This window comes from Cydia fagiglandana, chromosome 24, assembly GCF_963556715.1.
Source record: "Cydia fagiglandana chromosome 24, ilCydFagi1.1, whole genome shotgun sequence".
NCBI classification, from domain to species: domain Eukaryota; kingdom Metazoa; phylum Arthropoda; class Insecta; order Lepidoptera; family Tortricidae; genus Cydia; species Cydia fagiglandana.
This window is the reverse complement of record NC_085955.1, coordinates 11162725-11188969: the sequence shown is the minus strand read 5'-3', so window position 1 is coordinate 11188969 and position 26245 is coordinate 11162725. Positions and strand designations below refer to the sequence as shown.

General features: G+C 39.3%; 3 protein-coding genes across 3 annotated transcripts; 1 reads left to right on the top strand and 2 right to left on the bottom strand.

Moving 5' to 3' along the window:
* Positions 1–245: 245 nt before the first annotated feature.
* On the top strand, positions 246–14283 carry LOC134676400 (zinc finger protein 570-like). The gene is made up of 9 exons (XM_063534787.1): positions 246–536; positions 1383–1780; positions 2553–2649; positions 7226–7315; positions 8259–8363; positions 10170–10292; positions 11605–11727; positions 12863–13021; positions 14203–14283. The coding sequence occupies exons 1-9, from the start codon at positions 417–419 to the stop codon at positions 14242–14244; spliced, it is 1257 nt and encodes a 418-aa protein (XP_063390857.1). The 5' UTR covers positions 246–416; the 3' UTR covers positions 14245–14283.
* A 3135-nt stretch (positions 14284–17418) lies between these two features.
* LOC134676422 (oocyte zinc finger protein XlCOF19-like) lies at positions 17419–19018 on the bottom strand. The gene has a single exon (XM_063534813.1). The coding sequence runs from the start codon at positions 18677–18679 to the stop codon at positions 17945–17947; it is 735 nt and encodes a 244-aa protein (XP_063390883.1). The 5' UTR covers positions 18680–19018; the 3' UTR covers positions 17419–17944.
* A 349-nt stretch (positions 19019–19367) lies between these two features.
* Positions 19368–26028, bottom strand: LOC134676418 (oocyte zinc finger protein XlCOF19-like). The gene is made up of 3 exons (XM_063534809.1): positions 25575–26028; positions 22850–22933; positions 19368–20594 (listed from the first exon to the last, which is right to left on the bottom strand). The coding sequence occupies exons 1-3, from the start codon at positions 25660–25662 to the stop codon at positions 19894–19896; spliced, it is 873 nt and encodes a 290-aa protein (XP_063390879.1). The 5' UTR covers positions 25663–26028; the 3' UTR covers positions 19368–19893.
* Between the last annotated feature and the right edge of the window lie 217 nt (positions 26029–26245).

The window sequence follows — 26245 nt, the reverse complement described above, 5'->3', positions numbered from 1 at the left end:
TTTTTTTTAATTCCGTAAATTTAGTATGGATTAGTCACTGTAAATTTAGTATGGACAATTGTGGGACATATACACAAATTCGACCAATCATATAAAAAAAATAGTGTCGCATTGCGTATGTTTTGTCCCTCACGGACGCACGCGTATAGCACATCTATAGTATCCTACCATCTATAGACTATCGAGTATTTACTTATTTCCGAACGTACCGCGTCTATTGTCAATGTCATGTAATTTCGTTCGTATGTCGTATTTAATTTTCCAATAAGTTCATGAATTCGTCCATTTCCATCGCAAACATAACTTTAATTATCTACATAGACTCTATTCCATTAATTTAGCTGGCCAGGCTTTACCTTTATGTCTTTATAAGCCACAATCAGAGCCGCAATATTCGACATAATCCCAATGAGACGATGGATTTCTCAACACTTTGCCGCACTTGTCTCGGTACAACGGCTTTGAGGCCCATATTCGCTTCGAGTGCGGATTACAGGCGCCATGCGACTGCTGTGTTCATTACTACAGGCGTAAAAGTAAGTTACTTGAGCTAAGTTATTAAGATTACTAGCGATTCGCGGCTTCGCACGGATTAACAAAGATATTATACGTCAATGTTAACAAATTATACAACTAAACCTTCTGCAAGCATCGCTCTATTGATAAGTGAAAACCGCATGAAAATCCGTTCAGTAGTTATTGAGTTTATCGCGAACAAACACAAACAGAGGCGGCAGGGGACTTTGTTTTGTAAGGTGTAGTGATTACAATGTTATGATTACCCTGGTGTGGTAGATACAGTGGCGTACCTAGGGGGGGGGGGGCGGGGGCGGTTCGACCGTTCACCCGACCGTGAACATCAGTAGTGCCACCTATAAAAATTGTAAAATGAAAGCGATGGAGTAAATCCTGAGCTATTTTTTTTAATGAATTTGGGGTGACACCCACAATTTCCGCACCGGGTGCCACCCATGCTAGCTACGCCACTGGGTAGATACTAACTGTTATGTCGTATTTTTCATCTAAATGTACAATAGGAAGTACACTCAGCATTGAAAGTGTGCATCTAAAATATTTTTATTACAGTAACTTTTTTGTAATGAATTGAATTGATTTTTATTTAGCATTCAATGAAATTGTCTACCGTTTGTCCCGTAGAAACGCGTATTTCCTGAAGATTTGCAGGTATAAGAGTTTCCTTTTCTATGACAAATGGTCAAAAATATGCACAGAAAAATAATTGACTGCTTTAAATGCCGAAAAAAAGTCGCATCACAAGAAATAAAATGTGTTTGTACGGGACAGCCCGTGAAATGCTCCGAATACAAAATTTGTACAAAAGGAAAAGAAAATAAATACCTAAGTTCAAAAATTGCTTACAGGTTGAACTAAATGATGGGCTGCCACAGCAAATATGCACCATATGCTTTGACTACATCAACAGTTCCCTAAAATTCCGAAGACAGTGTAAAAACTCGGAAAACAAGCTGCTTGAACTGAACCAAACTAATTCAAATAAAGAAACATTAACTAACAGTAACAATATGGACGATTGTGACATTGAAGATTTAAAATGTAATATTGTGAAGACTGAATTGAAATGTGAATTTGAATTGCCAGATGAAATGGAAATTGTCAAATGTGAAGATTCTGATGGCGAAAATGATACACCGCTCGGATGTTTTAAAAGTAAGGAGAATGAAGAGAAAAGTTGTGATGTACTGGATGATGTGAAGATGATAGGAAATAAAAAGTGTGATAAAAAGAGAAAAGTGCAAAGGTAATTTATGTTTTGTTTTTAGGGCCCCCCCACATCTAGCGTCTTTCGAGCGTCGGCGTCTGTCGGCGTCTGGTCAGCGCTATGGAAAATGACGTCGCTGCGCAGTTGCGTCAACGTTGCGTCGACGTCGGCCATAGAATTGTAGACGCCGACGCTCGAAAGACGCCAGATGTGGGGGGGGGGGGCTTGGACGTTGACATTGTTTGAGGACCATTCTGGCCTAGCCAAATTTTGTGAACAGGTTTGATGATTAAATATTATTTTTCTGTCAATTCTGTTTTTTTTTATTTTTTCAAAATGGCAGAGCCAAATATTTTATTCAGTTTTAGTTATGCTAGCGAGGTCTACAGTTAAAGACTTCGTCACACTGGCGCGTTTTCCAGGCGAAGCGTAACCGGGGCGCGCCACTTTTACATACAGGGTCATTTTTTGGCCGTTAACCATATTGTGCGAGGTGATTAGGTAGGCGTTACTGAACAACTTTTTCTATGGGACCAACTCCGATCACAAAATTTTTTTTTGCCGTTTCATACATTTTGGTTGAGTGGATATCGACGTTTTCTATGGGAAGGCCAAATTTTTTTTTGGGATTTCGGGGTTGTCCCTTAGTTAAAGTTGTTCAGTATGACCTACCTAATCACCTCGCACAGTATGGCTAACGGTCCAGAAATGACCATGTATAAAGATAAAACGCTCAAGCCCGGAAAACGCGCCTGTGTGACGGAACCGTAACTGAGCCCCTAGTTGTATTAATTAAATTGGTGTGTGCCAGGGTTACCTGTAAGATATGCGGCAAGGACCTGTCGGTGCGGAGTCTCCGCGCGCACGTCACGGCACGCCACGCGGCCGTCGCCGGCCTCCGGTGCGGGGTGCGTACCACTACTTCAAAACTTCAACATTAAGTGCCAGTTGCACCATCCGCACTTGACAGACTGATCAACGTCACCCGACGCGCCGCAGCGGTTTACTATGAAACTTTCCATACAATAAAATCTAGCGAAGTCTTTAACAATGACAAACAGTTTGGTGCAACTGACCCTTATTCAGCAAATAAGCCACAAGGCCACTTTTAAAAAATGGCAATGTTATGAATAAATAAAAAATAAATAAATATTATAGGACATTCTTACACAGATTGACTAAGTCCCACAGTAAGCTCAAGAAGGCTTGTGTTGTGGGTACTCAGACAACGATATACATAATATATAAATACTTAAATACATAGAAAACAACCATGACTCAGGAACAAATCTGTGTCATCACACAAATAAATGCCCTTACTGGGATTCGAACCCAGGACCATCGGGTTCACAGGCAGGGTCACTACCCACTAGGCCAGACCGGTCGTCAAAAAAATAATGTAAAAATATGAGCAATATTAGCTTGAAATAAATGAATTTATTTTTTTTTTAATAAAAAAAATTATAAAATGAAAATTGTCGAGAAATGAGAAAACTTGAGTGACCCGTTTTAATATGGGGCATTATCTATGAAAAGGGACCTTATTGTCGATGGCGCTTACGCCGCACAGCGTCGCGCGGCGTTGTATTTATATGGGACCATCGTTAATAATGGCGTAAGCGCCATCAACTATGAGGTCCCTTTTCATAGATAACGTCGCATACAGTATGTAACTGAACGAGAAGCAATTACTCAAACCCGTTAATGTTTAGGTCATACTGAGCAACTTTTACTATGGGACCAACCCCGAAAACGCGGAAAAAAAATGGATGTTTCATACATTTTGCTGGTCTGATGTTGAAGTTTCCTATGGGAGAGTCAATGTTTTTCCGCGATTTCGGGGTTGGTCCCATAGTAAAAGTTGCTCAGTATGACCTAAACTTTAACGGGTTTGAGTAATTGCTTTTCGTTCAGTTACATACTGTAGGTATGTGACGTTATCTATGAAGAGGGACCTTACAGTAGATGTCGCTTACAATAGTACAGTCGACGTCAAAGAGATCTTTACGACTAACGTTACAAAAAATTATTTACACGACTTTATTGTCATAGCATTTAGGTCGTGTAAACATTTTTTTGTTACTTTGGCTGTAAATTTCTCTTTGACGTCGACTGTACATTGTGCAACATGGGGCGTAAGTTGAATATTGGAAACGAGAGTAAGTTAAATCGCGACGGCTTGCCGGAGCGATTTATAGACTCGAGTTCGCAATATTATTACGCCCCGAGTCACACACAATGTTTTTCATCACACTTGCGATACAAAAATTAAGTATAAAGACAAAAAACTGTCAATTATGGCACTAGAAACTTCATAACTCCCTAGGGAGAACGCTTTTTCTATAACTCCCGCTAAACCTGCGTGCAATTCCACATTTACTGAGCGAGTGTGATGAAAAATTATTAACGATCATCATCATCATCATCATCTCAGCCATAAGACGTCCACTGCTGAACATAGGCCTCCCCCTTATAGGGGGTGAATGCCATAATCGCCACGCTTGGCAGGCGGGTTGGCGATCGCAGTCGAGTACACCGAATTTGAGGGACGCTGCTGCCCGTCCACCGGTGGCCTTGGACGTAGTTTAAGGACATACCCGGGTATTAACGATGCTCCGATATAAATAAAACTCAAACAATTTCTTAAGAAGAAGTGAGTGATCAATAGTCTCGAAGGCGCGCGACAAGTCGCAGAAGATGGCGGCGACCTGTCGCGAGTCCTCCAGGTGCCCTAACACTCTCCCCACCACGTCCCGCACGGCATCTGATGTCGAGCGCCCAGGCTGGTACGCATATTGCTGGCTATTTAATAATCTGTTAGATGTAAAATGATGCATTAATCTATTACTAAGTAGTCGCTCAAATATTTTTGAGATGATAGGAACGAGTGATATTGGTCTATAAGACTTAGGTAGACATAATTCGCCCTTGCCTTTGTATATAGGTTGAACTTTAATTAATTTTAAAATGTTTGGATAGATACCCGCACTGACGCATTCGTTAAATAATGAAAGAAACAGTGATAGTACTAATGGAGACAAACAATCTATAATATGCGTAGACATATCGTGTATATCTTTTGAGGTTTTTCTTTTAATTTTTTTACAGGTTGAAATCACTTAAGGTGAATGGAGTAAAAATAAATTGTGGGGGAGATTTATCTAAATAATTTGATAGGTATTGAAGCGCAGTGGGGGTGCAAGGTTTCGCATTGTTTACTTTAGCTCCAACATAGTACCTGTTTAGTAGTGCAGCGGCCGAGGCGGCGCGTGCGCTCGCGCAGTCCCCCGCCGACTTGCTAACGAGAATATCGATCGCACGGTTACTATTTTTATTATTTCTACACGTTTCGGCCGATATCACTTTCCATATATTGCGGCACATATTATCGCTACTTTTAGAAATTTGGTCGTTTATATAGCTTCTTCTACAGTTTTTTAATAATGCCCAGTATGAGGGTTCCGCCTTTATGAGCTCAGATAGCGACTCAGCGTCATCAGGGTTTCGGGAAATATTGATCTTTAATTTACTAATGTATTTGCGTTTAGTTCTTATGAGGTCAGTGACCCACACATCGTTTGATACTTTTGCAGGGTGATATTTAATTGGAAAATATACATCAAAATAATGTTTTACGATATTTATTACAGATTCCATTCTTGCATTTGGACAGTTAGATTTTTTTAAGATTGAGAGCCAGTCATACATATCTAGGCTACGAGAAAATTCTTGATTTTTACAATGTGAAAAATGTCTTTTTAATATGTGTGATTTAAATGTCCCTTCCTTAATTATATTAACACTAATTTCAACAGATAAATGGTCAGATAAATTCATGTCATTACAGTGCATATGAGTTATGTCAGACTTAACTATATTAGAGTAAACATGGTCAATACACGTTTTCGAGGTACTCGTTATCCTCGTTGGTACGTTGTTGAGGCTCTTAAACCCACACAATTTAATACTATCATATAAATTATTAGTATTGCTGCAATTTGATAATAAATCAATATTTATGTCACCCAAGATCATTACTTTACTATTTTTAATAGCAGTTAAATTTAATAATTCATTAAGTTTAGATAAATAAAAGTTAATGTCACCATTGGGTGGTCTATAAATACATACTACGATTAGGTCAAGGCCAATACACTCGATGGCGCACACTTCAAACTGCATTTCGACGGAGAGATCAGTAACTTCTTTGCGTTCCATTGTCAAGATGTCAGCAGCAGCGTATATACAGACCCCGCCACCCATCCGTGATTGTCGGCAGTAGTGTGCCCGTAGCTGGTAATTCAGTATATTTACAGAGGTTATCTGACTCGATTCGAGCCAATGTTCAGATAGACACAATACGTCGATTTTATGCTGGAGTTGGAGTTCACTTTCTAGTTTGCCGGTTTTGTTGGCCAATCTATTTATGTTTAGGTGTAGTATATTCACCAGTCTATTGTTTGAGTCCGATTTGGCCGGTGGAGTCGTCGTCGGTGGGAGACTGGGTCTCCCTTCGGCGGAGAAAGGGCTGCCATTCGGAGATGCTGGTGTTTATTGGCCACACAGACGTCGAAAGGAAACTATCATATGCGGCAACTGGGATACCAATTTTAAATGAGTTATAGCTATCTCGTTTTGACTGTATTTTTTCTACTATATAATGGGCTCCGTCGTGAATACTATTTAGATAGTTTTTGAGGCTCTCAGGTGTCGTATCTGTTTTAAAATAACAACCATGAAGAAATTTATAAACCTCCACCCCTTTGACGGAGGAGTCGGTCGCGGTTCCCTTAATCATGACGTTTGATTTTCGCATTTTGCGGCGTTGATGGCGGCTTTGGACGGGCTCAAAATCATCATCAGCTGATTTGTCAATAGTCAGTAGTAATTTTGGGGGATCTGCCGAATTAGCTTGTAAATCGATGGTCGGTTTCAGCGGTTTATCTGTTGTTTTATTTTCCGTAATGTGATTTGAAGCCGTTGTAGTGATATCGGCGGCCATTATTTGCTGCGGTGCATGTTTCGCCGGCTGGTTATTATTACGCTTCGCCCGTATGGGCAGTTTAGCCTGCGCTGCAATTCGCTGTCTCGTTTGTGCAGCCGCTGGTCGCTGTGCCCGCTGTGGTGCGTGTGTGGATGCGGGAGCGGGACGGCTGGTCGGTGTTGACGCATTGCTTGTCGACATCGGGGTCGACGGCGCAGACGTAATAACCGAATCACTTTTGTTGCCTACCTTGGCTGAACTCTCATTTTTTTTGGTTAGAGCAACGGATTTTATTTCACTGTTTAAACTGTCTATTATTTTATGTAAGTCACAATTTTTTTGTTCCAAGGGTTTAAGTGCACTTGCAATTAATGTTTTTAGGATTTCACAGTCGATTTGCGACATTTTAACACGCGTTATAATAATAAGTAGCGTATGTGGTGTTGGTGCTACCGCCCGCGCACCGCGACACTTGACTATTGAAAACACTATTGTTGCAGTATTGCACGTTAGAGCACGCCAGTAAAGAGGCGCTCGCGACGCACGCCGCCAAGTGCCCGCTGAAGAAGAAACGACGGGTCTCCGATTCGGTACGTAATGATCTATTGGGTTTGGAGTGGAATTCTACCAAGATTGAATAGAGTAAAACATTATTTGTGCAGACAGAAAAACGATATATATATTCAATTGTTCAAGTACACTTACAAAATAGAAAACCACAGACAAAATAGTCGCCAGCTCATGGCATAAGGTTTACAACCTGTTAGGTTTATACAGGGTGTGTCTGACCATGGGGCTTTAAATCCAGGGCTCGATTCTACTCGCTAAACTGAGCTAATTTTATTATGGCACCAACCCTGACCTCTCGAAAAAAAATTTAGTTTTTCATACATTTTGGTTGATCAGATGTCGATGTTTTCTATGGAACAGCCAAAAAATTTCCACGATTTTAGGGTTGGCCCCATAGTAAAAGTAGCTCAGTTTAGCCAGTAAAATCAAGCCCTGGATTTAAAGCCCCATGGTCAGACACACCATGTATGTTCTAACATGATCACACGTACCGAGTAGAGTGGCGACGAGTACCGAGAGAGTGCCCTTGGCCGTGTAAAGTGTGAAATCGTTTAGATCCAGAAAAGTCGGCTGAGTTACTGTTTATTAAATGTAACGCACCTATATTCTTGCTCAAATTCTACCCGTATCGTTTTGACCAGACCGTCAAGTTGTGCCAACCCTAATTTACTCGCAGCAATGCTGAGCCGAACGGAGCCGAATTTACCCGAAGGCACAGAATAAATAATTGTACTAGGTACAGAAGACTCTAACAAAACGCGTCTGCCACGATCAGCACAGATATGGCCGCTAGGTGTCGACAGCGCCACGCGCGGCTTATGGCAAACCCCAAAATTGGGGTCGAACGGATGTACTTTTAGCTACCTGTAGCAAAGCGACGAAATCGCGGAGTGAGCCACGCCTGCCGAAGGGAGGAGTGTCTCACTGACGATGGTTTAAAGTTTGTGTTTTTGACTGTCGCAGGGCAAGGAGTTAGTACCGTGTGACGTCTGTCACAAGCTGATGCAGAGGAGCAGTCTGCGCGCGCACCAGGCCGTCAAGCACAAGGGGCTAGGACCCGTCTGTGAGGTACATATCCATATATACTTACTAATATATTTGTCGCAGACCGTCTGTAATGAATGTATGACGGCTGCGTTTGATGGAATGTCAAGTATTGAAATAGTCTATGCTTGAGTGTGTTTGACTGCGACACTGTGACATTTATTTATATATTTCCGTGTTCTTATAACCCGGCAACCTTCAAATCAAGAGTGAACAGGCACCTTCTGGGCGAGCTCGCTCCATCGTAGGCCACGTCTACGCCTCGGCTAGTCTGTGGCCATGAGTAAGCCCATTCAAAAAAAAAAAAAGACCCGAACAGCTTCTTTAATGGATTGGTTCCTGGCTGATTCTGAGGACAGCCCGAAAAGAGATGACACCCTGAGTGGAACCGTCACTCAGATTTGAATGGAAGTGGAAAAAGTGTCGCAGTCAACCTCGCTACATTCCTATAATTAATATTTTATGAATTCTATCGTTTTAGCTGTGCCGTTCATGGAGTATCTTTAATTTAACTGCTCCTCGTCATATTATTGGAAGGCGAAAGTGTGTCTGTCTGTCTGTTACCTCTTCACGTTCAAGCCGCTGAACCGATTTAGTTGAAATTTGGTATACTTATAGATAGTTTGAGGCCCGGGGAAGGACATAGAATAGTTTTTATGTCGGAAATTGTCTCTGAAGAGAGTGCAAAGGGGGACGGAATAAAGAGTTAATGAATTGCCTAATAATCGAAGTAAGCAATGCGCGAACTGAATGATTGCTATTAGCATTATCCAGGCGCTATACCTACTTTAGCTGCTGTCACTAATTCCACGCAGACGAAGTCGCGGGCAAAAGCTAGTAAACAAATAGAATACAGAAGAAACCGCTTAATACGGTCACGTATGTGCCTTGTTTTCAAACACTGTTTCACAGTTAATACGCTTAGGGTTACTTGCACCATCCCACTAACTCACCCCGGGTTAAGCGGTTAAACCGTAGTGTGAAATTGTACTGGTAACCATGGTAACTCCAGGTTTAACGGGTTAACCACGGGTTATTGGAATGGTGCAAGTGACGCTTAACCGCTTAACCTTTTACTCACACGCCAGAGCAAAATTTAAGTAAACAAGTAATAAAAATTGTAAGAATTGCAAATAGCGATATCGATATTTACAAATTATAGTAAAAATCTTTTCAATGTAGCTTTGTTCTTATCCAGCTTTAATTTACGCATGCGTTTTAGTTACATTGCGGAGTGTTGGTTACGTCCAATTGAACCGACCGAGCAAAAACCGCAATGTAATGAAACTCGCATGCGAGTTCTCGCACCGTCTAAATGAGGCCTTAATCTATGGCAAAAAGAATAGATAGTATAGAGGGGTCCTGTCATTGTAAATTTTGTAGTCACAGTACATTTATTGCCATCTATCGACACACGACTATAACTCAAAATGAAAACGTATCGTAAAATTATCAAAAAAATGTATATATGGATAAATGATTTTATTATTTTTATATCATTTTGATCCATGTTCATTCACTGATATCTACGAGTATGTGTTAAAATTGTTAAATACGAAACGGTGTCGTCACGCCATCTAGCCGAGGATAGGCTAAAGTTGTGTGCGCCATCTATCCGAGAATGACTTTTTCTTGATTTTTTTTTTATTATGAATGGGCTTACTCATGGCCACAGACTAGCCGAGGCGTAGACGTGGCCTACGATGGAGCGAGCTCGCCCAGAAGGTGCCTGTTCACTCTTGATTTCCGAGGCACGTTTTTTCCTTAGACTTTATTCATCGTATACGAAGTTACATGTCTTTGTCTATAGTAATATATATTATTTGGTAGCACTGCGGGCGTCGTTTCGGCAACAAGTTGCGTCTGAGCGAGCATCTCCGCGCGAAACACGGTTACGAAAAGTTGCAGTGCCACCACTGCCAGTTCCAGAGCTCAAGCAGAGCCGCCCTTGAGGTGAGATTATTGTAAAATGGTCCTTATTGCCATAGCATTATGATTTAAGAGCCAACAGGAGTGGTCATTTCTCCATACAAACGTACTCGACTGTTTCCTACGTGGGTTTTGATGATAGAGCAATGATTTTTGCAACACAGATTAATATCGTCAATATCTGTGTCGGACCGTTTAGCTTTTTTTGATATTTTTGTTTTTTAAGGCGCTAGAGCCCTTCAAAAATGGCCAAAATGGCCTCATTGACAATGCCGCAATGAGAGGCGTAGTGTTCAAAACTGATATCAATTAGCCAAAAAAGCAAAACGGTCCGACACAGATAATTTCATAATTATTTAGGTTTCCAAATTTGGTTACGATTGGTTAAGTTTTGGAGGAGGAAACAGTCGAGTACGAAACCTCGATTTTTGAGACTTTTACGCAGGATTTTTCACCTTGTCCTTATCGCACTAGTTTTAGGAGCCGCTTCCGTTAGCGAGACGGGTATATTTACCTAAAATATTTAAAACTCAGCTCCTGTTTCGTCTTAATTATGCAACATACACGGCTACGACAAAAGCTGCCGCCGTTAAGGTACCTAAATGTAAACTTGTACCAGAAATGTTGCGAATATTCGCGTCCTCAACCGCGGAACTTCCGCGTTATTTTCAAAATCCGCATCCGCATAAAATCCATGCGGAGCTTAATGCGGATGTCGAACAAGGCGGCTCAGGAACGTCTAAGCGGTGGCGTAAGTGCTAGGTGATTTCGGCATTACCTATAATTAAATCGCCTAGCCCCAGAAAAGTTTTTTTCATTAAAATTACTAAAACGTAATATTTGACGTTTTTTGAGTACCTAATCCTGACATCCGCATCAGCGAATGTGAGCCTTTAAATATCCGCATCCGCGGATGTCAAAATATCTGCATCCGCAACATCCCTGATTCGTACCTACAATTAGACAAACTAAACTGGTATTCGCGGGCGAGTACATATTAATTTCATAATCACCTGGCGGTCTAGCATGGGATGCGTTCTCGCGCGCGACTCCATACATACAGGCAAAAAGTTATAATCTAATACTTACAACTAAATGCATAAATGTAAAAGTGAGAGTCAGGATGGGGGGTGTACCTAGATAAAAGTATGAGACTAGAGAGAAGACTCAGAATGGCGGGTGTAATGTTTTTTGGTACTTTAAATACCGTGAGGTACTAATTTTTTAAAGGAGGTACCAAATAGTACAAATTAGGTACTAAAATATGGTATGCTTTTTGTTATTTTTATTTAGGTACACCCGCCATCCTGACTCTCACATGTAAAATACGTTGCAGAACCACGAGCGCCGCCACCGAGGAGAGAAACCTTTCGTCTGCGAAACTTGCGGGGCAAAGTTTCACGCGGCGTATCTTCTGGCCCAGCACCGGCATAGCCACCGCACCGAAAAGCGCATCAAGGTATAATACATACATTTTTGTGAATAGGAAATCCTATGCCTCGTTATTGAAACGAATAAGAAAAAAACCGGAGTCGGACTCGCGTTTCTAGGGTCCGTACATAAGTCCGACCCACGCTTGACTGCGCATTTCTAATAGGTTTTCCTGTCATCTATAGGCAATGAACTATTTTGTGTATTTAGACCCAGTATTTAAAATTTTAGACCCAGTAGTTTCGGAGATAAAGGGGGGGGGGGGTGTGGTCATTTTATGGCTGTTTTCTTAAACAACTTCGAACCTATGTATTTTAAAATTATAAAAAAACATGTCCACATGTGTACCAAATTTCAACTTAATTGGTCCAGTAGTTTCCGAGAAAATAGGCTGTGACAGACGGACAGACAGACAGACGCACGACTGATCCTATAAGGGTTCCGTTTTTTTCCTTTTTAGGTACGGAACCCTAATAAGAATTAAGAATTAGAATAATTTATTGATAATAATTAGGAACACAGTACATGCACAGGAGGTGTCTGGTAAGCCCCCAACTAGGCTGAGCTTGTGTCTTGGGTTGGGGCTTAACAAAGCGTATGTATTCGTAACAGTTGGATAAATTAAATCTAGATGACTTAATAATTATGTGAATTGTGTGTGTAAGGTGTAGGAGAGAATGGTTTATGAGATGGTTAACTTCAAACTCGGGTAAATCCATCTGTCAGATTAGATTATTCGATTTTAATATTAAGAAAAGGTAATCCCACCAAAAACATTTTCATGTAAAATGTTTCACGAAACCATAAGGCTCGCACTGACAACAAGTTAACAGATCTCGTGTAGAGCAAAGCTTTTAACTCTACAAGCCCTAACCACAGAATAAATAATAGTACTAGGTACAGAAGACTCACTCTCTAACAAAACGCGTCTGTCACGATCAGCACAGATATGGCCGCTAGGTGGCGACAGCGCCACGTGCGGCTAATGGCAAACCCCAAAATTGGGGTCGAACGGATGTACTTTTAGCTACCTGTAACAAACCGACGAAATCGCGGAGTGAGCCACGCTTGCCCTAACTTCACAAACTCTACACCTTACTCGAAATATGTGGCTTACAACACAAAGGCAATGTAGGTGACATCCCCTCTCCGTCTGTGGACAGTGCGGGCTGTGCGGCGCGGCGTTCAAAGCGACGAACAGCCTGCACGCGCACCGCGCCGCCCGCCACGGCGCGCGCCGCCACCGCTGCCCGCTGTGCGCGCGCGCCTTCGCCTGCAGACACTACGCCGTCAAACACTTACGCGCCGTCCACGCCTTTAAGGTACATTTCAGTCAAGGAAGCAAAAATCGTGGACACTAGAGGCAACAGAAGCAGTACTAACAGCGTCACAGTGGAGAGAAATCATTCACATGCGAATAATGCTGCGTCGCGGCTCGTGCGACAGCCTACTCTTGACCTGTATAATAGTTGCCTGCCCGATGATCCTGTCTCACTGCTATCTGCTGTGTGCGCGATCTTAATCCTGGAGACACTATGCGGTTAACCCTCGGCATAGCAGGTATTTGTAAGGTATCAATTTGTAATAATTTTATTTTTCCTTATATTTGAGGATATCTTTGAATGAATAAAAAAAAGTATTTTGATCATAAAATAATAGTTATTTTTAAATGTTTAATGCTATAAATAATTTTTAACCCCACCTCTGGTACGCCAAGGTTGCATTATCGTGCCGTTCACGGTAGGTAGGTTGGAGAGACTCACAGTGGAGATAAAAACCATTCGCCTGCGAAATATGCGGCGTCGATGTCGAGTTTGCCCGAAGGGAGCAGTTTCGCACCCCTGGCACAGTTTACCTCAGTAGTCGGCAACCTAAGCCTCGCTTTACTCGTACACATCTAAATACCTGCAGCAGGGCTCATTTAGACGATGCGAGAACTCGAGTTTCATTACATTGCGGTTTTTGGTCGGTCGGTTGAATTGGACGTAACCAACAAATCCGGAATGTAACTAAAATCGCATGCGAGTTCGCGCGCCGTCTAATTCAGCCCGTGTCAGACTTGCGCTGATTAAATGTCACTTATTTTTCGATAGTGCCTTTTTCGAAATTAAAACTTGTCACATGTAGCCCCCATCATATGACTATAAAAATCTATAATCACCTTCCAAACTATATCAAAGATCTGGAAAACGAAAGTCAATTTAAAAAACAGCTGAAAATGTTTTTAATTAGTTTTTTGACAAAGTCAGTAAATGAAAATATTACCGTGCTTTGTTTATGTAAGGAAATAATGTAATATTGCTATCAAATGATCATGTGTGAATGTATGTATAATATTAATTTAATGAAATGTGTATATATAATAATTGTAATCAAATCACCTACTTGTAGCCCTCTTATATTGCCGTGCCCTTGCAGGGTGTCACATGTATACCTTTATTTATGTTCCATTCCATCCATGTCTGTAATGTGATATGCAATAAAGTATTCTATTCTATTTCAGGGCACAGTGCCGCCGCTGCAAGTCGACCCGGCTCCGACGTGAAACTGTCATCTACTTGTAACCTCACAAATTATATAAACATTATAAAAATATATATAGTATTTTACTTAACCTCTTGTGGGCATGTTGGTAAATGAGTATCTTATCATGTGGATAAGAAAATTAACCTTCACAGCTCTTAACTTTTGGGTATGTCTACGGCAGCGGTCGGCAACCTTTTAGATGCTAAGTAACACATAGTAGTCAACGAAGTTGACGCGGGCCGCACTTTGTTAATATTTATGACTTTATCTGACATTGTCGTTTGTCAGTATTACATACAAATAGCCAGAGAGGCTCGCGGGCCGTAAGTGAGAGGTTCGCGGGCCACATGTGAGAGGCTCGCGGGCCGCACTGTTGCCGACCGCTGGTCTACAGGAAAAACGTAAACACGGTTTTGTGTTTGACCCACACGGGGTCTGCTGATAAAGTTAAATTTAACAGTTTGACCGAAAAGTTGCCCACGGTCACTTAGAACTTCAAGTATACCTACCAATAAGGTTTACGACGACGCCACAGTGTAAGGCCTGAGTGGACGCTCGAGTTGAGCGTGCAGCGGGGTAGGACGTGCGGCGTGCATGTTAAACAAATGCAAACGTATAGGAGCGGCCTTAATGCACGCTGCTCAAATAACTTGTGAGCCCGACACCACGCTGCACGCCCCGCCGAACGCTCCGCTTCGAGCGTCCACTCCGGCCTTACACTTAGACTTTCCAGTGTCAAGTTCCGACGGTTCCGCAGCCGGCTCCCTGGCACTACCGCAGAATAAATAATAGTACTACCGTACAGAATGGAAACTTCTTACTAAAGCGAACTTTGACAGCGGTTCAAGGACGGACCATGCTGTCCCTTCTAATATGGCACTATCACAGAATAAATAATAGTACTAGGTACAGAAGACATACTCTCTAATAAAACGTGTCTGTTACGATCAGGACAGATATGGCCGCTAGGTGGCAACAGCGCCACGCGCGGCTTATGCTAGCCACCAAAATTGGTGTGGGACGGATGTACTTGTAGCTACCTGTAGCAAAGCGGCGAAATCGCGGAGTGATCCACGCCTGGCACTATCTGGCCCAATGGACCCAAAGTCTGAAATAAATGATTTTTTTTTTTACTATCCCTTTCGGCTATTTAGGGTTGTCAAAATTCAATCCATTATCTTATCTGCGGTCGTGCACGCAAAGGGACGTCAAGTGTTGTCAACCCTAATAATTGCTCGAAGCAATGATTAGCCGAACGGAGCCGAGTTTGTCCGAAGTCAGGAGTTTCGCACCCCTGACACTGCGGGATGCGAAATGTATCACATTTATTTTAAATAATGGAGATACAGTTCTGCAAGTATGGAATGTGTTATTGGAATTGTCCTCCTCTTTTATAATATTAATTTTGGTTTCTTAAATATTAATACTTTTTGAGATATTGGGGAACTTCCCCCTTCTTTTTTTCTTTATAACTTTTGATATTTTTTAGGGCTTCACGCTTCGAATACACTTTTGTAGGCATCATGACGAATCTAATGAGGTAAGGTCTGTCCCCGATAAAAAGTGGTCAGCATTTAATAAAAAAAATATATAAAATAAAAGACAACTGACATCTGTCACTTTGATTGTTAAATAGCGGGAAGAATAAACTATCGTTTAGGGCTATTTGGAGTTTATAAATTCGTAACATTTATAAAATGTCGTCTAGCCAACTGGACATCCGAAAAAAGATCGTGTACACCTACAACCAAAATGTCGGTATATCGCAAGGAAACTTAGCCAAATTATTAAAAGTTCCGAAGTCAACCGTGCAAAAGGTATTGGCTAATTATCAGTCCAGATTGTCTGTTTCAAGAAAAGGTGGTTCGGGTAGAAAACGCGGTCCTGCTGATAAAACTAAGGCAAAAAAAGTAATCGAGCATTTTAAGAAGAATCCAACTCTCTCTGTCCGTGACGTCGCCAGAAAATGTAAGGTATCGAAATCGTATGTCCAAAAAATCAAGCAGCGTGCAGGTTTACGATCGTACAAGGCAACTACAGTTCCTAATCGCGATGCTACAAAGGATAAATTATGTAAAACCCGGGCTCGAAAGTTGTATACAAAATATTTGACGAAGTTTGGTTGTATTTTGATGGACGACGAAACATACGTGAAAGCAGATTTTAAGCAATTACCAGGTTTGCAGTTCTATGTGGCAAATCAAAGAGGGAATGCCGATAAAAAATTTACAACAAAAAAACTTGATAAATTTGCAAAAAAATTCCTTGTCTGGCAAGCCATCTGTACATGTGGTCAAAAAAGCAAATCGTTTGTTACTACGGGTACGATTAACCAATCCATTTACACGAAAGAGTGTTTGAAAAAACGTTTATTGCCGTTTATAAGAAACCACACCGAGCCTGTCATATTCTGGCCTGATTTAGCGTCCTCACATTATGCCAAATCTGTTTTAGAATGGTACACTGAAAATAATATCTCCTTTGTACCGAAATTAGCAAATCCACCAAACCGGCCGGTAGAGCATTATTGGGCAATAATGAAAAGAAAATTGAAAAATAGTGGTAAAATTGCTACAAATGAGCAACAGTTCAAAAGAATGTGGGATACGACATGTAAAAAGGTGACCGAAAGTGATGTACAGAGATTGATGGAAGGAGTCCGAAGCAAAGTCAGGGCATTTTACCAGTGTTAATTTGTTAAACAGGAGGTTTATTAATTTTAAAGAACACTAATAAAACTTTAATTTAAATAGCCCATGAAATTGTTTTTCTTAGTTTTTTTTCTAATTTGTCGTTGTAACACCGACCACTTTTTTTCGTGGACGGGCTTTACCACACGTATTTTTAGAAGTATTATCTCTATTTTTCACCGTTGTCAGGATCTCGAACAGACTATACCTAGTGTTTAAAGGCCCACTTGCACCATTCCACTAACCCGGGGTTAAGCTGTTAAACATTCAACCCAGTGTCAAATTGTACTGGTAACCGTGGTAACTGGTTAACCCCGGGTTAGTGGAATGGTGCAAGTGGCCTAATATTAAATAGTGCTCTGCTAGGGTCAATGGCGCTGAGTGTTAATTAAACTAAAGGATGCTAATGTTTCTATCATTTAATTAGCCTATTATTAAATACATATATGCCTATTTTTTACATCAAAACAATTTATACTAATGTTTATACTAACTAGGCCTAATATACATACTTTCATTATTTTTATCAGAAACAAAGTATAGAAAAGTAAATAATGTAATGTCTAATATAAATTTCTAATTAAAATTAATGCTCCAATCACAATGAAAAAATTAAACTTAAATATAAATATAAACTAGTTTTTAATTAGTGTTATGTCTCTTAACATTTTTGTTTGTTATGAAAAAAAATTCATTGTGATTGACATCTGTATTTACAATTTACAGATAGTAAAAAATGTAGTACGTCCCAGAATAAAAAAGCAAAAATATATTAATATAAAAAAATAATAAGAAAGAGAAAAAGTCAATTGGCTAAGCCTAATATTTTAGTCCAGTTATTTAGTAAATTAACATGTGAATGTTAATTTACTAATTACTTTAGTTCAGTGATGAACGTCAGTTCATTCACTTAATTAACCTTTTTTGTAGATCCTACTTAATTTTTAAAACGTTTACATATTTTCTAAATTCTAGGCGGCCGTAAACAGACAGATTCGATTCAATTTGTAAAGTATTCATACATAAGGACTAACAATTTTCAACATTATGGGTCTTTATATGTTTTATCAATCCAACAGAACTCGAATACTGTTTCTTACATATTTCACACGAGTGCGGCTTCTCTCCTGTATGGGTACGTTTATGTACAGTCAAATTACTCAAATGTGCGAATTGCTTTTCACATATTTCACATGTGTACGCCTTTTCCCCAGTATGAATTCTTTTATGTACCGTCAAGTTGCTTAAATGTGCAAAAGGCTTTTGACATACTTCACATGTATATGATTTTTCACCAGTGTGTATTCTTTTATGTACAGTCAAATTGCTTAAGTGAGCGAATTGCTTCTCGCATACTTCACATTTATACGACTTTTGACCAGTATGGATTCTTCTATGTATAGTCAAGTTACTCAAATGTGCAAATTGCTTTTGACATATTTCGCAGGTGTACGATTTTTCACCAGTGTGAACACGTATGTGACTGGTTAAAGCAGACAAACGAGAGAACTCTTTTTTACAATATTCACATGAAAAGGGCTTTTCTCCGGTGTGGACTCGTCTATGTTTGTTTAAATTGTCTAGTTTACTGAATCTCTTTCCACACATATCGCAAGGGTATGGGTTTTTCCGCTTTGGAGTTCGGACGATGGTTGTCTCATGCCTCGCGCGGCAAACCCTAGCGGGCTGTTGCCGACCACCGTTTCTTCTGCCTCCTCGAGTTTTCGAAGCTGTAACCACAAATGAACACTTTAACATATTCATAAATAATAGTCAATTAGTACTGGTTTTCAATAATGAAAAGAAAATTGAAAAATAGTGGTAAAATTGCTACAAATGAGCAACAGTTCAAAAGAATGTGGGATACGACATGTAAAAAGGTGACCGAAAGTGATGTACAGAGATTGATGGAAGGAGTCCGAAGCAAAGTCAGGGCATTTTACCAGTGTTAATTTGTTAAACAGGAGGTTTATTAATTTTAAAGAACACTAATAAAACTTTAATTTAAATAGCCCATGAAATTGTTTTTCTTAGTTTTTTTTCTAATTTGTCGTTGTAACACCGACCACTTTTTTTCGTGGACGGGCTTTACCACACGTATTTTTAGAAGTATTATCTCTATTTTTCACCGTTGTCAGGATCTCGAACAGACTATACCTAGTGTTTAAAGGCCCACTTGCACCATTCCACTAACCCGGGGTTAAGCTGTTAAACATTCAACCCAGTGTCAAATTGTACTGGTAACCGTGGTAACTGGTTAACCCCGGGTTAGTGGAATGGTGCAAGTGGCCTAATATTAAATAGTGCTCTGCTAGGGTCAATGGCGCTGAGTGTTAATTAAACTAAAGGATGCTAATGTTTCTATCATTTAATTAGCCTATTATTAAATACATATATGCCTATTTTTTACATCAAAACAATTTATACTAATGTTTATACTAACTAGGCCTAATATACATACTTTCATTATTTTTATCAGAAACAAAGTATAGAAAAGTAAATAATGTAATGTCTAATATAAATTTCTAATTAAAATTAATGCTCCAATCACAATGAAAAAATTAAACTTAAATATAAATATAAACTAGTTTTTAATTAGTGTTATGTCTCTTAACATTTTTGTTTGTTATGAAAAAAAATTCATTGTGATTGACATCTGTATTTACAATTTACAGATAGTAAAAAATGTAGTACGTCCCAGAATAAAAAAGCAAAAATATATTAATATAAAAAAATAATAAGAAAGAGAAAAAGTCAATTGGCTAAGCCTAATATTTTAGTCCAGTTATTTAGTAAATTAACATGTGAATGTTAATTTACTAATTACTTTAGTTCAGTGATGAACGTCAGTTCATTCACTTAATTAACCTTTTTTGTAGATCCTACTTAATTTTTAAAACGTTTACATATTTTCTAAATTCTAGGCGGCCGTAAACAGACAGATTCGATTCAATTTGTAAAGTATTCATACATAAGGACTAACAATTTTCAACATTATGGGTCTTTATATGTTTTATCAATCCAACAGAACTCGAATACTGTTTCTTACATATTTCACACGAGTGCGGCTTCTCTCCTGTATGGGTACGTTTATGTACAGTCAAATTACTCAAATGTGCGAATTGCTTTTCACATATTTCACATGTGTACGCCTTTTCCCCAGTATGAATTCTTTTATGTACCGTCAAGTTGCTTAAATGTGCAAAAGGCTTTTGACATACTTCACATGTATATGATTTTTCACCAGTGTGTATTCTTTTATGTACAGTCAAATTGCTTAAGTGAGCGAATTGCTTCTCGCATACTTCACATTTATACGACTTTTGACCAGTATGGATTCTTCTATGTATAGTCAAGTTACTCAAATGTGCAAATTGCTTTTGACATATTTCGCAGGTGTACGATTTTTCACCAGTGTGAACACGTATGTGACTGGTTAAAGCAGACAAACGAGAGAACTCTTTTTTACAATATTCACATGAAAAGGGCTTTTCTCCGGTGTGGACTCGTCTATGTTTGTTTAAATTGTCTAGTTTACTGAATCTCTTTCCACACATATCGCAAGGGTATGGGTTTTTCCGCTTTGGAGTTCGGACGATGGTTGTCTCATGCCTCGCGCGGCAAACCCTAGCGGGCTGTTGCCGACCACCGTTTCTTCTGCCTCCTCGAGTTTTCGAAGCTGTAACCACAAATGAACACTTTAACATATTCATAAATAATAGTCAATTAGTACTGGTTTTCCATACAAATACAGTACCGGAATCGGGATTTCCCGGTTCTCGCCATACAACCTCAGTACCGGGAACATTTCCTACAATAGCTTTTACAGTTTCACTTCATCGAGACGATTGTAACGAACTCAATAAATATTTCGACCAAATCTGGTTGTAAACCATCTCAACAGATAAGATTTAAAAAAAAACCGGTCAAGTGCGAGTCGTACTCACGTTCCAAGGGTTCCGTACATTACAAAATTTTTAACAATGTATTTTTTCACGTGGAACGTGAATGAAATCTCTATTAAGTCCGACTCACCCCCCTCCCCCGCCGACTGAATTTTTTTTCAACAGACATCTACTAGAATTACTAGATTCTCATCGAAAAGATCTTAAGAAACGCAAACTTAATGTGGTTCAAAGTTCCAAAAACTTTATTTTTTAGGGTTCCGTACCCAAAGGGTAAAACGGGACCCTATTACTAAGACTTCGCTGTCCGTCCGTCCGTCCGTCTGTCTGTCACCAGGCTGTATCTCACGAACCGTGATAGCTAGACAGTTGAAATTTTCACAGATGATGTATTTCTGTTGCCGCTATAACAACAAATACTAAAAACAGAATAAAATAAAGATTTAAGTGGGGCTCCCATACAGCAAACGTGATTTTTGACGAAAGTTAAGCAACGTCGGGCGTGGTCAGTACTTGGATGGGTGACCGTTTTCTTTTTGCATTTTTTCCGTTTTTTTTTTGCTTTATGGTACGGAACCCTTCGTGCGCGAGTCCGACTCGCACTTGCCCGTTTTTTTTTTATAATGTCAAAGTTTAAATACCATACAATACAATACAAATGTGGTTCAGGGTAGTTTTTAGGGTTCCGTACTCAAAGGGTAAAAACGGGACCCTTTTACTAAGACTTCGCTGTCCGTCTGTCTGTCACCAGGCTGTATACCATAAACTATATAAATAGCTAAATAGCTAAGCAGTTGATTTTTTCACAGATGATGTATTCGTAACAGAATATAATAAATATTTAAGGTAATATATTTTTATGTCCTTGCATATGTATGTTAAACTTTAATGTAGCTTGTGTTATTTTTTAGGGTTCCGTACCCCAAAGGGTAAAACGGGACCCTATTACTAAGACTTCGCTGTCCGTCCGTCCGTCCGTCTGTCTGTCACCAGGCTGTATCTCATGAACCGTGATAGCTAGACAGTTGAAATTTTCACAGATGATGTATTTCTGTTGCCGGTATAACAACAAATACTAAAAACAGAATAAAACAAAGATTTAAATGGGGCTCCCATACAACAAACGTGATTTTTGACCAAAGTTGAGCAACGTCGGGAGTGGTCAGTACTTGGATGGGTGACCGTTTTTTATTGCTTTTTTTTGTTTTGTTTTTTGCATTATGGTACGGAACCCTTCGTGCGCGAGTCCAACTCGCACTTGCCCGGTTTTTTAATATTGTTAATAGTAGTAACACCGACCACAATCTCTGTGCTTTGCTTTACGGTTTACTGGTAGAGAATGCTTTTTGGCATTAAGTCAGACTTCGTTTTTTCTTATGTGCAATAATTTAATCCTAATATTTCTTTATTCATACATTATTGCACATAGGGAATTATCATAAGTCTAGTCTATACCTAGCATAGCCTGAGGCATTGTTCCCAGGACACTGGCCGCGTTCCCCCTCTGCAGTGAGGATGAGTTTTTTGTGCAAAAAATGCGCCAGCTCGTAGGTCGCCAGACACCCAGACTAGTTTGGTAGACAATTTATTTTACTAGTTTTTTGGTGTCTGACGACCAAGGACTGAGAGTCTGAATAATGATTAAATAAATAACCGTGACAGAATAAATAAAACTTCCTACAAAACCGAAGTTTGACAGCGGTTCAGGGTCGAATCATGCTAGTAGTAGTAGTAGTAGTAGTAGTAATCACTTTATTGTACACAACACAGGTTTACAAAAATAAATTACAGTAATGGAAGTACAAAGGCGAACTTATCCCTATAAGGGATAAGTTCCCTTTAGGCTATCGCTTTAGGCTATTTAGGGTTGTCAAAATTCAAGTGATTATCTTATCTGTGGTCGTGCACGCAAAAGGAAGTCAAGTGGTGCCAACCCTAATCATTGCTCGGAGCAATGCCGAGCCGAGCGCAGCCGAGTTTGGCCGAAGTCAGGAGTTTCGCGCCCCTATAACCGTAAATATGTGTGTACCTTCAGGGTTCTGTCCCTCGTAATCGTCATCATTGTACGATCCGTCGCTCACTTCACATGGCACGAACTCGATTTCCACCTCAACTGCAAATATAAACAGTTAATCTGTTTAGCTTCATGTTGTTCCGCAATTAAGGTAGAAGCATAGTCTAATAAAACATGGTCTTCTCTTCCCAGAGTGACACAAGCATACGTCACAATAACATGGCCGCTATATATACCGCTATCGCATATTATCATATAGCGCTGTCGTATGATGACGTAGGCTTGTGTCAGTCAGGTGACCTAGAAAAGACGGGAAGAGAGTACCAGGCGGAGTATATTATTATACCATGGGTAGAAGTACTAGTGCTCGACGCTGCACTATACTTCGTTTTTTTTAGCATTAGAAATTAGGTAAACAATCTTGACGTGTCTTTTAATTGAAAAACACATTTTAAAAATAAGTTACGGCAAATTTGTAACAATTATGAATCTAATACGATCATTTATATTCGTCTGCTTTCATAAGTAATAGTTATAGATTATTAAAAAGCGTTTTTCAATTAAAAGACATGTCAAGATCGCTTACCTTCTTGCAAGTTCTTTCTAATGCTAAAAAAAACGAACTATAGTATTCGACATGGGCACTTTATGACAAAGTGACAAGCATTAAATTTGAATACAGAAAAATCTCGGCATTCAAATTTAAGCTATATTACTTTGACATAAAGTGCTCATGTCGAATACTAGTGCAGCGTCAAGCACTAGTACATACTTCTACCTTACTCTATAGATCTGAATTTCTGAATACACCAATATGTAGTCAGAGCTTTAGACATTTTTGTTGTCTTTAACATATTATTAATGTTGCAATTCATTAAAAATAAGTGTACATTGTGTGCAAAAAAAATACATAAGCATAATAAAGTATATAAATATATCGGGTGGAACAAAACGCAGGACTTTTATGCAAGCGGGGTATTGTTTAGGCTACATACTTTTTTGCACTATTAATATTTCTAAAAAATCTGCATGTAGATCCTCTTCCTTGTCGTATCCTCATGGCCGAGGGACGTGACGAATGTGGACACTTTTCACCAGCGCTCTCCAAGCCGCTCTGTCTTGGGCCCAGTGCATGCTAGCCTGCAATGTGGCGTTTGCATGTAGATCCTACCCTACCCTAACCCTACCAAGCCGCTACCCTACCAAGACCCTACCTACAAGCTCGGTGCTGTGCAACACTCCTGCGATTTGTTTGCGGACGGCTGGACGGTTATTGAGAGAGAGTGTTTGAAATTATGCGAGTCACTGACCTAAGGATTTAATGTATGTATACCAATTTTATGATATGATGACCTTATGTAATTTTTCCATACTTTTATTATTGTTATTTTTTTTATTTTATATTTATTTTGTATTTTGAACTTAGGTGTAAGAAATGTAATGACTTAGGCTAGTCCTGTAAAGTTGCATTTTGTTTTTAAATAAATCATAGACATAATATATAAGACCCTAGCAAGTAGATCCGAGCATCGAATGTAAAGTCAAGTTAATGACTTTAAAATGTAATAACCAAGTAATAAATTTGTAGTCAGAGTTGTCACTGATATAACACATTCACTGCCCCCAACGCACATGTGCGTTCACCGTCATACAAGTTTGTTCTTAGGCCACGCCCCCTGGCAGTGAATGTGATAAATACATTTCATTTTAATGATATTGTTTTACTTTTCAATCCAGCTTTACGATTATAATAACTCGATTATAGATCACTTAGATAACACCCAACATAGAAGTTTTAGTGGCAAAATATAGTGTCTAAATAAAATGTGACATGTCTGTTATCGATGTTACCTTACCATACTTAAATATTTATTACATTTTATTATATAAGAAGATAGCTGCTGCGAAATACACATCATATTCGATATCTTCTTCTCTTTTGATATATTGGTAGTTTTCTATTATTTAGGCCCTGTATACTACAGTTTATGTTTTAATTTTTAAGTACTTAATATATGTAATAAAGAAATTATGTACCGCTTTGTAATTGATTTGCATTATTGTCTCGGTAACTTTTCTACGGCAAGTAGAAGTTACATATTTTAAATATTAATCTACCTAACACTTATAGTTCCATTTTTTAAAACACTTGTTTTTGCCACAAAAACTTCTATGTCTGGATAACACTATCCTTTCAGCTCAGTCTCTAGAAATGTTCCACCCTGTATAAGTTGTACATATTTTCTTATATCTTTAGGTTTAGTTTGTCTAGTGTCTAGATTGCCTTGTTAATTTATATAAGTGCATGTTACTTCACTCAGAGCAATAATTGTGTTACCCACAAGTGGAAACTGTTCTGGCAATTGTATTAACTTAATTATTTTAACTATAGATGGTTAAGCACATCTTGTCAGTAGAAAAGGGCGCGAAATTCAAATTTTCTATGAGACGATATGCCTTCGCGCCTACATTTTTCAAATTTGCCGCCTTTTTCTACTGACAAGATCTGCTTGACCAACTATATATGTGTAATTATATGCTGTTTGTTTCCCTATGCAAATAAAAAAAAATTAATTACTGAATCACTAAAATTATAAAAACTACACAAAAAATATGAAGACAATTACTCAAAATTGTCAACAATTCATATATTTTCATGACAATAGAATAACAAACACTTTTTTTTTTAGATTAAGTACGAACCAAATATTTATTACAAAAATCATTTGATCAAACATACTGTGTTCTGGTTCCACCGGCACTTCTTCAGCTTCCTTCTTCACGCATTCAATCTCCACAGAGACCTCGCACGCACTGTGCGTATCCATTATAGGGAGTCTGTAGCGGCCTGCGAAGCCGATATACGGTATTAGGGCGAAGGCGATGCGGCGGCGCGTGCTGTGAGCTATCTATTCCTTTTTTAACGTCAAATCAGTCCTGAACGGCTACTGTTGGTACGCAAAACTATAAAATTCAAATAATTACACTTGCATTGACGACAACTATATATGCCGATGTGTGTATACAGAAAGTACGATTACGATTTTATATCGTGTATCAAAGACTATTGAAGCAGAGATGTAATACGTAAGAGAAAAGGAGAAATGTTTATTGTGATAGCCTATTTAAGACTGAATAAGACAATAAGTATTAAGTAGCTTGAGAAAATAAAAACAATCAATACAACGCAAGCGGCGAGCCCTCGACGGAATGTCGCAAATGTCAATATGACATTGACAAGTTGCATGGCACAGATTATAAAATAAACGTTTTCTTATGCTTGGTTTACGCGGCTCGAGTGAAGTTGCTAGAGTCTGTGCGGAAAGAGAAGAGTCGTGGGATTTGAGGGCGCGCCAGTGCTATTTTATGGTTTTTGCTATGCTGACAACACTGGTCACGTGATTATAGTAC

Coding starts and splice junctions, on each gene's coding strand:
- LOC134676418 (XM_063534809.1), bottom strand. CDS start 25,662: ATGGATACGCACAGTGCGTGCGAGGTCTCTGTGGAGATTGAATGCGTG. Junction 22,934..25,574: donor GCCGGTGGAACCAGAACACA/GTATGTTTGATC, acceptor TTATATTTGCAG/TTGAGGTGGAAATCGAGTTC. Junction 20,595..22,849: donor CGAGGGACAGAACCCTGAAG/GTACACACATAT, acceptor TTGTGGTTACAG/CTTCGAAAACTCGAGGAGGC.
- LOC134676422 (XM_063534813.1), bottom strand. CDS start 18,679: ATGAATATGTTAAAGTGTTCATTTGTGGTTACAGCTTCGAAAACTCGA.
- LOC134676400 (XM_063534787.1), top strand. CDS start 417: ATGGATTTCTCAACACTTTGCCGCACTTGTCTCGGTACAACGGCTTTG. Junction 10,293..11,604: donor CAAGCAGAGCCGCCCTTGAG/GTGAGATTATTG, acceptor AATACGTTGCAG/AACCACGAGCGCCGCCACCG. Junction 13,022..14,202: donor GCGCCGTCCACGCCTTTAAG/GTACATTTCAGT, acceptor ATTCTATTTCAG/GGCACAGTGCCGCCGCTGCA.